The following is a 12,133-nucleotide window of genomic DNA, read 5'->3' on the forward strand; positions in this document are numbered from 1 at the left end:
CTGCCTGTTCTGGAAGGTTCTTTGTAAACATAAGGTAAGAGTCCAAAGTATATTCCTTCAAGTATTGGTTTGGGGATTACCTAGATTATCCATAATGTTCACAATAACAGGAAACTTTACAATCATTGCATATGGTACATTCTGCTGAGTCAGGAGGAACAAATAAGTTGAGGTACATAATCAGATATAAGAAATTGAAATGTCTAACAAATAAGGCTATTTGGATGAGAGAGAAGCTGCCAGTCTGTGGATATGAGCATGTGGAAAAATATTGATAAGCAGAGAACACCAATGTGAAAAAAGACCAGACAAACACTAGATAAATTTCACAAAAGATCATAGGCAAATAAGAGAATGACACAGAAGGGAAAAATATTTAAGGCAGTAACCCTTATATATCTGTTGGCACCTCAACCAGTCTCATTTTCTACATATAGTCAATTCAAACTAACCAGTACACATGTATGCACATTTCCTAAAGGAACTCTCATTCACCTAGGGAATTTTCTATAAAATCTGCTATTAGAAGTTAAAAATTTCTATGTACTTCTTTTAGTTTAATCCAAAGTAAGAAGAATTCAAAAACCTCCATTCATCTCTTATCATCAGAGACCAATTGCTTGCTCCACAACTTCCTCATGGCATTTTTCACTTCTGCATTCCTCAATGTGTAAATCAGAGGGTTGAGCAAAGGTGTTCCAATGGTGTAAAACACAGCTATCATCTTATCCATGGGGAAGGTGGTTGCAGGCCTTGTGTATATAAATATGCAAGGTCCAAAGAACAAGATGACCACGGTGATGTGGGAGATGCAGGTGGACAGGGCCTTTCTCCTCCCTTCTGCACTGTGGTTTCTCAGCGAATGCAAGATAATGACATAGGAGAACATGAGCACGACAAAACTCACTGTACAAATGGCCCCGCTGTTGGACACCAGGAGGAGGTTGGTCACATATATGTCTGTGCAGGCGAGCTTCAACAAGGGTTCCAAGTCACAGAAGTAGTGGTCGATCTCATTGGGACCACAGAAAGGCAAACGCAAGGCAAGAAAAATCTGAACTAAAGAATGCACACAGGACCCCACCCAGGCCACAGCCACCAACACACTGCAGACTCGGCGGCTCATGATGGTCATGTAGTGCAGGGGCTTACAGATGGCCACATAGCGGTCAATGGCCATGAGGATGAGGATGAAGATCTCCAGGCAGCCAAAGAAATGCAATGAAAAGACTTGGATTATGCACTCACTGAAAGAAATAGTGGCCTTCTTCCAAAGGGCATCCACAATTGTTCTAGGGGCTATGGAAGTAGAGAAGCAGGTGTCAGATAAGGATAAATAGAAAAGGAAGAAGTACATTGGACTGCCTAGTGCCCGACTGGTCTTGATGGTGGTGATAATCAGCAAGTTACCCAGCAATGTCCCCAAATAGAAAAGCAAAAATGTAACAAATACTATTTTCTTCCTAAATGGATCTTGTGTCAACCCAAGTAAGATGAACTCAGTCACATTGTTGTTTAGCTGCATGATTCCATGAATGAGAGGATGGGGTGAATGTCAGATGATTTATCTGCAAAAGAGAATGGATTTAATTTATGGTGTATTCTGGTTAAGTTATGAAATATTTGAAAAAAGTAGTTCATGGTGCTGTGTGTGATTATGGAATATTTAAAACAAATATAATATTACTCTCTGGGTACCTTCCTGCTATGATATTTTAATTATTCATATCAAAACTTGATTCCTCAATTTTTAGTGACCACTTAGTCCCAGATATCATTTTTAAATAAGGATATGAATGTGATGCTTTCCTACACAATTCTTCAAAAACAACTCTTCTTAACTTTGGCATGATTTTGATTGATTTTGCAACTTAGATATATGAATTGCACCTACAAATTGTTTTTTACTTCTTTTTTTCATATTAAAAATTCTTGACAGTATATTTGCATGGTGAATACTTTGCATTAAAGACATATTTGATTGCCTTGGAGCTTCATGATAAAACCATAAAATCACATACTACCCTCAAACTCATACAGTTATTTATATGTGTAATAGTTACATATTTATGAAACTTCATTATAAAAATAAATGATTTATAGCTACATAAATAATTCTAATTCTCTGAATATTTACCAACATATATGCCAGCTTGAAAAGAGGAGTAAGAACCATTTGCTCTTTTCTATGATTCTTTTTAACCTTCAAGTATCTTTATAACATTTAGTATTTGACATTTAAAAAGGCACTTAAATGAATGCTCTTTTATAGTTTGTTATAGCTCAAAAAGTCCCAACTTTATTTTTATTGTTCCCTTTTCTGAAAAGCAATCTTAGAGCCTTCACAGTCCCAAAAGACATTAATTTAAAGAAGGAGTTTTCCTACTTGATAGTTAAACATTTTCATGGTTTATGTTTTTAACTTAATTTAGACCTGAATTGGTTGTGTGTTGTGGTTACTACCAGTCAGTTGGTTAGGACCAGATCAGGAACATAGTGTCTCAAACCTCACATTGAAATGTGAGAAATGACAGGGGATGTGGTTTAAAAAGACACAGAGTAATCAATAACCAATTTCATTCAATTTCTTTCCATTCCTTTCATACTCAATGTTTAGTCACTTTTCAAATGTCACTTTAAAAATAAAGTTTTCACTAGTATGTGTAAATATGTATAAGGGAGTGTTTATATATATATATATATATATATATATATATATATATATATATATATATATATGTGTGTGTATATATATATATATATATGTATATATATATACACACACACATATATATATATATATATATATACATATATATACACATATACATATATAACTATTACATATAGTTATTCATGTATATATGTAATTATACTATAGAATTATACATATAATTATATATAAATGTATATAACATCATTCCCATAGCCTACCAATTTTCAGGAAAAGCTCTTTTTTTATACTTATGTATATATTTTAAGATAAATTATGCATCATAAATACATATGACTTATTTAACTTTTTAATGATTTTTAGTCCTTTTCAAATATGTAACCAATAGTATCAGAATGACATTAAGTTCCCAGCAACTTCTGTAGCCACAAAGCCCATTTCAATCATTTTATATTCTAGATAAACCATTGTACATTCATCATGTATTTCTTGAGATCTTTGAAAACACTTTTCTGTGCCCCCAAGCACATTTCAAGGATTTTTTTCCAAATACAGTTTATTTTGTAATCTACAATACCCTGGATTCAAGATATTAGGGAACATAGTGCTCACACCACCAAATATTTACTGGAGTCTGTTATCTCATGTTATGTTCAGCTGCCTTGCAGGCATACTGAAGGTTAATATGTACATCCTATGGGATCTCTATCATGGGGAAGTGAAGAATCCAGATGTTAAAGCAGAGTAGAGTATTCAAGCTGATCTTGCTCCCTCCTTTCCAGAAGAGCCTTTTAATTTCCATCTGGTTAAACTTCAGGACTTATCTTTTGAGAAAGATCTCTAAGGCAGCTTTTGATGATAATCTTATGATAAAGAAAATTCTCATTCTTGGTCCCTACAAGCTTTCTTTACAGCTTGTAAATAACGTCATATATTACTCTTTAGCACACAAGCTTCCTTCCTAGAATGAAAGCATTGGAAAAATATGTTTTCTCAGGATATTATTCTCTAAGTTCCAAACCAACACCTGTACAATGTAGGTATCATCTAAATGTTTTTGAATCACTCATTCTTTACCACTTCTGAAATGCAATAGCATTTATCACTGTTGTAGTACTATGATTACCAAGCACATTAACATCATTAATTTACTGGGGCTTTCTATCTATCCTGTATGTAGAGACATAAACATGCTCCTAATTTATAAATCCAGGAACAAAATAAAATAATAATCTAAGATTGATTTTAAATAATTTTGCAAATTCACTCCACAACCTGAATTAGAAAAATTTTAACTTTAAAAAGCACCATGTTGGGCTGGGGATGTGGCTCAAGCGGTAGCGTGCTCACCTGGCATGCGTGCGGCCCGGGTTCGATCCTCAGCACCACATACAAAGATGTTGTGTCTGCCAAAAACTACAAAAAAATAAATATTGAAAAATTCTCTCTCTCTCTCTCTCTCTCTCTCTCTTTAAAAAATAAAAATAAAAAATAAAAAGCACCATGTTGTGATGTATGATATTGGGGATGTAAAACTCATAGAATGATCATTTTAAAGTGTTTGTGTTGTTTTTATGTTTGTTTCTCATGAATCCTTTCACCTTAAGGATAAAGGAAGAGGATTTACATGTCCTCTTGATATTAATTCATATTTTCATGTGTGTATGTGGGTTTATATACACATAATGGTTTGGAGACAAAAATGTCACTATAACGAGGCACATCCTGTAATGCCTGGTACAGTGAGTGGTGCACACCTTTAATCCCAGCTACTTGGGAGGCAGAAACAGGGAGGTTGCAAATTATGAGGCCATCTTGGGCAATTTAGGGAAATATTTCATTTAAAAAAAGACTTTAAGTATAGCTCAGATGTAGAATACTTCTGCCTTCAATCCCTACTACCACAAAAAAAAAAAAATAAGCATCAAAAACACATCACCTTTGAATTAATACTCACCTTGAATCTTCAGACAAAACCAGCCAAATTTAGAATGGAAAAATTTCTCAAAATTCTGTTAATGAACAGATAACTTGTTGGCATGGTCGGTACCAGAAGTGCTGGAAGCAAGGTAAAAAGCATTGTGTGGACAACAGAGGAGCGTGGAATACAGCGCCAGGGGTCTCCTATGATTCTATGCTACACAGGGAGATGGCAGTGAGGAGTCTTCTGCTCCTTCAGGTCTCTCTCTAGAACTACCCAACCCTCCCAGATTTAGTCTAATATACATCAGGAAAATATCTGTATTGACTTTATTTCTATTCAGAATTTCCCATTCTTTGTGGGAAAACTGATGTGCTCCCATGATGTTTTATTGCCCATAACCCAAATTTGGGAGTAATATAATCTACTCTCCTGGAGCTTCATGAATCCTGCTCATTGACCAAGACATGCCCTGGAGAACAGCCTGGTGTATGGTCCAGAGCTCATCATGGAATTCAGTACCAATGCCCATGCATTGTGTATCTAGCTGCCCCAAATATCATGAAATCAATGTACAGTTAGTTATTCCTCTTTTAAATGTTATGAGAGAGAGCAGGAGTATTGTGGAGAAGCAAGGGTAGTTTGGACAACACATTGAAGAAGTCTGAACAGAGCAAATATTGAAGAAAATGGAAAGCTCTTTATCCAAAGTATTTTCAGGAACTCCCTCCTGTGCTTTATCAATCAATCAATCAATCTATCTATCTATCTATCTTTCACTTTCATTACACAGTGTTTAGCCTATGAAGCATTATAATGTTTATTCTGAACAATAATGATTCTACTTATAAGTCTCAGAAATGTGTCAACTACAAATTATGTTCTTATGATACCATTTAGGAAACATGCAAGGAACACAAACCGTATAGTGTGATAAACAACATGCATTCCAGACTCTCACTTGTCAAAGTCATTATTTGCAATGCCCTTTTCTCTCAGTTCTGAGCAGTTCATAATCTCTGCTAATTTTTTGTACCAACCACCTACTGAGGATGTATTCTGCCAAGCAATTTAATTCAAAAACATGAATAGACTTTTTTTTTTTTTCATTCTTCCACTTGAAGAAATTGTGGTACATCTTAAATACTGAAGTCCTCCCTCTCCCCCCACATAAACATGGCTTTCACGTGCCTGGGTGCTCATAAATTTTTAGTTGAGCACAAAGGATATTTTTTTCTACCAATACTTGTTTTTATTCATTTATACTCTATATTAACATTAATCTAAAAGAAGCCATTTGAATTGTGCTTTAAAAACAAAAACCTTCCTTTCTCTGAGTATATGTCAGTAGTATAATCAGGAGACCTATAGAATTAAATTTTAAAGTTATTCTGGATTACTCTTTAATGATGCCTCTCTGTCCACAAAGACAGAAATAATATATTGCTTACCTGTTAGAGGACTCTCTGAATTAATGTCAGGTGTGCTCATCCTGTTTTTATAGAAAACTAGAAAATTAAGGTCCTCTCTATATTCCAGGGAGGTTATTTTAAGACATAATGATGTAAGGCATTAGTATCTAAGAGAGTATTATCCCTAAGGCTTCTCCTACTTTGCTGCTCATCAGCATGTTAATTGTAATGCACTTAAGTGTTGGTTTCCGACTATAAGAATAGCAAGCTGATCCTTCTCACAATAACTAATGAAATACAAACAAGGGTTTTGACATGTTAAGTACTCCAGGTTGAGCAAAGGTCCAGGGTCAAAGAGAAAAACCACCCATAGATAAGGAAGCAGAGAGTAGAGAAGGGGAATAAAAGAAAACCAAAGTGATACTAGTGAAAATAGAAGTGGATAATCAGGACACAACTCTATTCCTACCCAATGCCCTATGTTGCCTCATCTTGCTGTAGAAGACAAGTTCTCTAGGTCTTGTAATTAATTTGCAAGTACAATCTAGGGAAATCAGTGCAGCATTCTGAAATCACAGATTCCATGCTGTGGGCTTCAGACGCCCCCCACTACAAAACAACAGATTTATAGAATGTATTCTGAGGATTAATAATTACATTAAACATGGGTTGCAAAATAATTTTCAAATTAATTTCCACTTGGTTTGCTAACTCATGTGAGTAAAACGACACTTCTTAACAAAGACATTTGTATTGAAATAATTTTATTTTCCAAATATTTCTGTATTTGTCACTTTGCATTAGTTGTAATTTCAAGTCACATACATATTCCATGAGGTATAATTCAACAATAGTTCATGAGAGAAAAGTGAAGCTCATAGAAGTTAAGTGGCTTGCTCAGCCTACATGTTTAGTAAATTCATTAACAAGATCTGCACTAATGATAGTCTTATTCCATGGTTTTTAATATTTCCATATATTTTTCTACACCAGTTAAAAAAAAAAAAACCTAGAAAGCTATAAAAACACATTTCTATTGGCTGAGTGATGTGGCCTCAGGTTGTGGAGCTTAAAATCCATAGTGATTTAATGAGGTTATGTTGAAATTCAGGTATCCATGGGGTATGCAAATAGAAACGTTTCAGTTGACAGATGAAGACAGAGGAAGGTTTATTTTAAAAGTCTGAATTTCTAGACAAGGCTGTAGAGCTTGTTTTGGTAATCATTAATTTAAAATAGTAATTTAAATTATAATATTGGGTGAGTTCATCTGAGAAACAATTTGCGATATTAGAAAAGCCAATCACCCTTAAAATGTAGGATGACACCAGTCTCTAACCAAAGGGTAATATTGAAGTGACTACCCACCCTTCAACACACTAATCGAAAAAGAAATTATAAATTCTAATTGTCCCTGCAATTTAGAAAATTAATTTGTTGAAAACCATCTTTGACAGGAGACATGGTTGAAAAATCCTCTGTTGGGTTATAGGAGTGTATATTCTTGTTAGTGTGTGTGTGTGCATGTGTGTATGTGTGTGTGTGTGCGCACGTGTGTTGGTGTTATGCAAAGAAAAGATTGAAGAAATCTATGATGGACTCATATTCCCATGGTCGATTAATTATAAGACTCCCATTGTGCCTGATTTGTCAACTGTGGGACACCAATGTGAGCACTGGGTTTTATTATGTTTCAGGAAACAAATAACAAAAAATGGATATAAAAACAGAATATGAAGAAGCTACATAGGGAAAGATGTTAATACATAAGAAGGAGGCAGGGTCTAGGGAAGAATTGTTACTTTGGATTAGGCAGAGGAGAGTAGGGGGTATAGGGGTAGGGAGGATAGTAGAATGAATCAGACATTATTACCTTATGTGCATATATAATTAAATGATTAGTGTGATTCTACATCATGTACAACCAGAATGGGAAGTTATACTCCATTTATGTATAATATGTCAAAGTGCATTCTACTATCATGTACAACTAATTAAAACAAATACAAAATGAAACAATCAAACAAACCAAAACTGTGGAAGTGAAGGAAAATAATTTTTAAAAGTTCTGTTACACCATATCCATCTAAATCACAATTTCAGAGTGACTACCCACTCTCAAACATGATTGATCTAAAGGGAAACTATGAATTTTAATTATCTCTGCATTTTAGGAACTGAGTAGGTTAAATAATCATCTCTGACAGAAGACATGGTCTGAAATGGCCATATTTTCTTATTTAATAATGCTGAGGCTGGGGTCCTTATAATACACTGAAGCTAAGGAGTATTGACCCTTCATGGTATAGTTCAGGGCTTGCAAAACTACCATGGAGCTGTTAATATGCTCCTCACACTTGGGCATGACAATTCCATTAACAATTATAAATTGTGAATAATCTATACAACCCTTTGTAGACAGCACAAATAAACTGGTGGTACATGTTTATAATCCCAGCAGCTTGAAAGTCCCAGGCAGGAGGATTGCTAGTTCACACACAGCCTCAGCAAATTAGAAAAGCTCTAAGCAACTTAGAAAGACCCTGTCAAAAGAAAAACTAAAGAGGGCTGGGGATATGACTCAGAAGTGAAGCACCCCTGAGTTCAATCAGAGCAGTATTGTGCTCACCCCAATCTCATTGAAGAGAGACAAGCAGTATGAGGATTTTCTGAATGCCTATAGTCTTTTCACTTGTTTCTTTGACATTATCAACTTTGCAGATCATATCATTTTTATCTTCAATTTGGATTCTGTATCTTTGTCTTAAGTCTCTAAAAATACATTTTATCTTCAGTGCAGTTTTAAAAAGAACTTTTAGTTTGCAACATCTATTATTTTATTTTCCCATTTCTTGAGTCACCCAGTTTTGTTATTATACTTTCAATGCCTTAATGAATTAAGTAGCTGAATATCTCAAGGATTTTCACTAGCACATTTAGGAATCTCACAAATAGAGTTTTATCTTAATAGTGAAAGGAAATAATAAATTAAAATAAACTAAAATGTAAAAGAAAAGCCTCTGATTAAAAAGAATATAACTTTTCAAATAGGAACTAGCCATGAAATGAAATGTGAAGTCCTGATACACTGAATCCATTACTTTGCCTTAAAATGTTCATGAGGAAGACCGATATTTTGTTTTAAATCTGTTATAAAAGAAATTAAATACAAATAACTGTACATTGTTGGTAGATGTTCAGAAGTTTGAACAGGTAGGATTTTTATAAATATCTTCCTTCTTACCAAACCTGTATGCAGTGTTGTGAGATGTAACTCACAGGTAGCCAGAATTGAGCTCTCAGAAAAATTATGAGCCAGAATTGGTATTTTGGGGGAAGCTCCTGTCTATCGACCAGGAGAACAATTCATCAGCAAGGAAATCAAATGTAATGATATTAGAGTTCAAAGGGGTAGTCAGGAAGGTGGAAAACAAAAGACTCTTAAAAAGTCTATTGGAACATGATAATTTGAATACTCTATCTAGCACTGACACACACAAAAATGACTTAATATGGTCAACTAACTAAAAAAAAACTAAGAACCCCACAACATATGCAATGATAGTAAGATACATTCACAATATTCAGACATGATTGAATTCAATGTCTGTACTTATTCATCAAATCATAACTGAATAAGTATAAGACGTGGCCCTCAGTTCACACCTTGTTTTCTGATGCAGTTTTAACATGCCAAAGCTTTCTCATGGCATTTTTCACCTCTGCATTCCTCAGTGTGTAGATGAGTGGGTTGAGGAAGGGTGTTCCAATGGTATAAAACACTGCCACCATCTTGTCCATGGGGAACGTGGTTGGGGGGCGTGTATATATGAATATACAGGGACCAAAGAACAAGACAACAACAATGATGTGAGATGTGCAAGTGGACAGTGCTTTTTTCCTCCCTTCTGCACTGTGGTTTCTCAGAGAATGCAAGATGACAACATATGAGATCATCAAAATAACAAAGCTGCTGGAACAAATTGCCCCACTGTTAGTAACCAACAGCAGATTGATCATGTATGTGTCCATACAGGCAAGTTTTAGCAAGGGCTGCAGATCACAGCAGTAATGGTCAATCAAGTTGGGTCCACAGAAGGGCAATCTCAAGGCCAGGATAATCTGAGCAATGGAATGCATAAAGGACCCTATCCAGGCAAGGACAATCAAGATGTGACAGACCTGCCTCCTCATGATCCTTGGGTAATGCAAAGGCTTACAGATGGCCACATAGCGATCAGCAGCCATGAGGATGAGGACAAAGATCTCCATGCAGCCAAATAAATGCAGTGCAAAGACCTGTGTCATGCACTCATTGTAGGATATGACTTTCTTTGCAGAGAGAGCATCTATAATTAATCTAGGGGCTGTGGAAGTGGAAAAACAAGAATCAGCAAAGGACAGATAAAACAGGAAGAAGTACATGGGGCTTCCAAGTGTCCGGCTGCACTTGATGGTCACAATAATGAGCATATTCCCCACTACAGTTCCCATATAGAAAATTAAGAAGATTAAAAACACCATTTTCTGCCTCAGAGGATCCTGTGTCAATCCTAGCAATACAAACTCAGTCACATTGTTCTTTTGCTGCATCATCTCAGTTGATATAGGGGCATCACAATTTGGAAACCCCCTATCTGCAAAGAAGAAAAGAAGAAAATGTAAAATGAATACTAAACATGTATTTTTGAATATTAATTATCAAACATGAGGTTGAAACTTTCAAAGGGATTATCTTTACATTTATATATATATATTTTTTTCTGAATAACATTGAATATCTAGAATTTATTTAATGCATTACAATTTATTTAATGCATTTACCAATTATATTTGAAAATAAGGAAATAGCAAACTAATAAATAGCAAGAGCTTCCTCAGGCAAATGTGTGTGTGTGTGTATCACATTTAATATATAAAACCATAATTTTTCAAATACAAATGGATCACAGATCTGTCTTAAAAATTTAACAGAGGGCAAAGAATATATTACCAAACAGAATCTCATCTTTATTAAAAAGATTAAGAATATGAACAAATGCTCCATTTCATTCAGAGTTCATGCATTCAAATTAAAATTCCAGTTTGATATCCTTTGCACCTATATCAAATAAATAAAGCAATACTTTGATAACTGTCTTTTTTAACAAAAGATATGTAGAAATGTGTGAGAAATAGTTACACCTATCTTTGGTGGGTTCAAGTGTTTGCAAGCTCCTAGTGATCTCAAAGCTTGTAGTCTCACAACTGTACAAAGACATTGATCCAGAGATTCCTTTCCCTTAGTCACAGCCAGTCAAGCACAAAGAATCATTTTAGAGCTGATAAACAAATCCATCAAAGCAGCAGGGAACAAGACTAATACTGCAGCCCTTTCAGTGGTAGTTAAAAAGAAAAAGCAAAGGGAGGGCTGGGGGTATAGCTCAGATGGTAGAGTGTTTGCTTCCCATGCACAAGGCCCTGAGTTCAATGCCCTCTGAGTTCAATCCTTAGCAAAAAAAAAAAAAAAAAGCAAACTTTAAGATCAAAATGCTAATGAAAAAATCAAGGATGATACTGTTATGTAAATACTGATTACTATCAAGAAAACATTGTAAATTGTAATTCAAAATTTCAACAGGGGCTGGGCTCAGGGCCACAAACCTGCTTCCAATAGCCTCAGGAGGGAGGCTACAGCAGGATTTCTTGAGAGTTGAAAGATAGCCTCAGCAATAGCGAGGCACTAAGAAACTCAGTGAGACCCTGTCTCTAAACCCCTACAAAATAGGGATGGGGATGTGGCTCAGTGGTTGAGTGTCCCTTAGTTTAAAGTTTAATCCCTGGTAACCCCCCCCCCCCGCAAAAAAAAAAAAAAAAAAAGATTTCAACACGGTATTCTCATAGGATGATAAAATTTTCATTAACAGAAAAAAATATGCTTGCATATATATACATCCTTATAAAAATAAATATTATTTAAAAGACCATAAAATATTTGCAGGGTGGACACTGCTTTCTTTGAAGTGAGGAAGTGCTATTTCTACATGACTCTCTTTAATAATATTTGAAAATATTATTATATAATATTAAATATATAATCATACCCCAATTAGAAAAAAAGTTGAAATACCTTACCTTAGGAGAGAC

At 35.0% G+C, this 12,133-nt stretch overlaps 2 protein-coding genes across 2 annotated transcripts in view; both read right to left on the reverse strand.

The window, feature by feature from the left end:
• Positions 1-592: 592 nt before the first annotated feature.
• Positions 593-1,525, reverse strand: LOC308639050 (olfactory receptor 4C16-like; the record flags this gene model as incomplete). The annotated part of the gene is made up of 1 exon (XM_081277019.1): positions 593-1,525. The coding sequence occupies one exon, from the start codon at positions 1,523-1,525 to the stop codon at positions 593-595; it is 933 nt and encodes a 310-aa protein (XP_081133145.1).
• An 8,142-nt stretch (positions 1,526-9,667) lies between these two features.
• Positions 9,668-12,133, reverse strand: part of LOC308641815 (uncharacterized protein) — a gene marked incomplete at both ends in the record, with an annotated part of 62,827 nt that continues 60,361 nt past the window's right edge. Inside the window, one exon of the mRNA XM_081280405.1 lies at positions 9,668-10,644. Coding sequence (XP_081136531.1) covers positions 9,668-10,644 — 977 coding nt within the window. The remainder of the gene's footprint in view (positions 10,645-12,133) is intronic.

The sequence above is a fragment of the Spermophilus citellus genome (genome assembly GCF_964194105.1).
Source record: "Spermophilus citellus genome assembly, chromosome: 2".
NCBI classification, from domain to species: domain Eukaryota; kingdom Metazoa; phylum Chordata; class Mammalia; order Rodentia; family Sciuridae; genus Spermophilus; species Spermophilus citellus.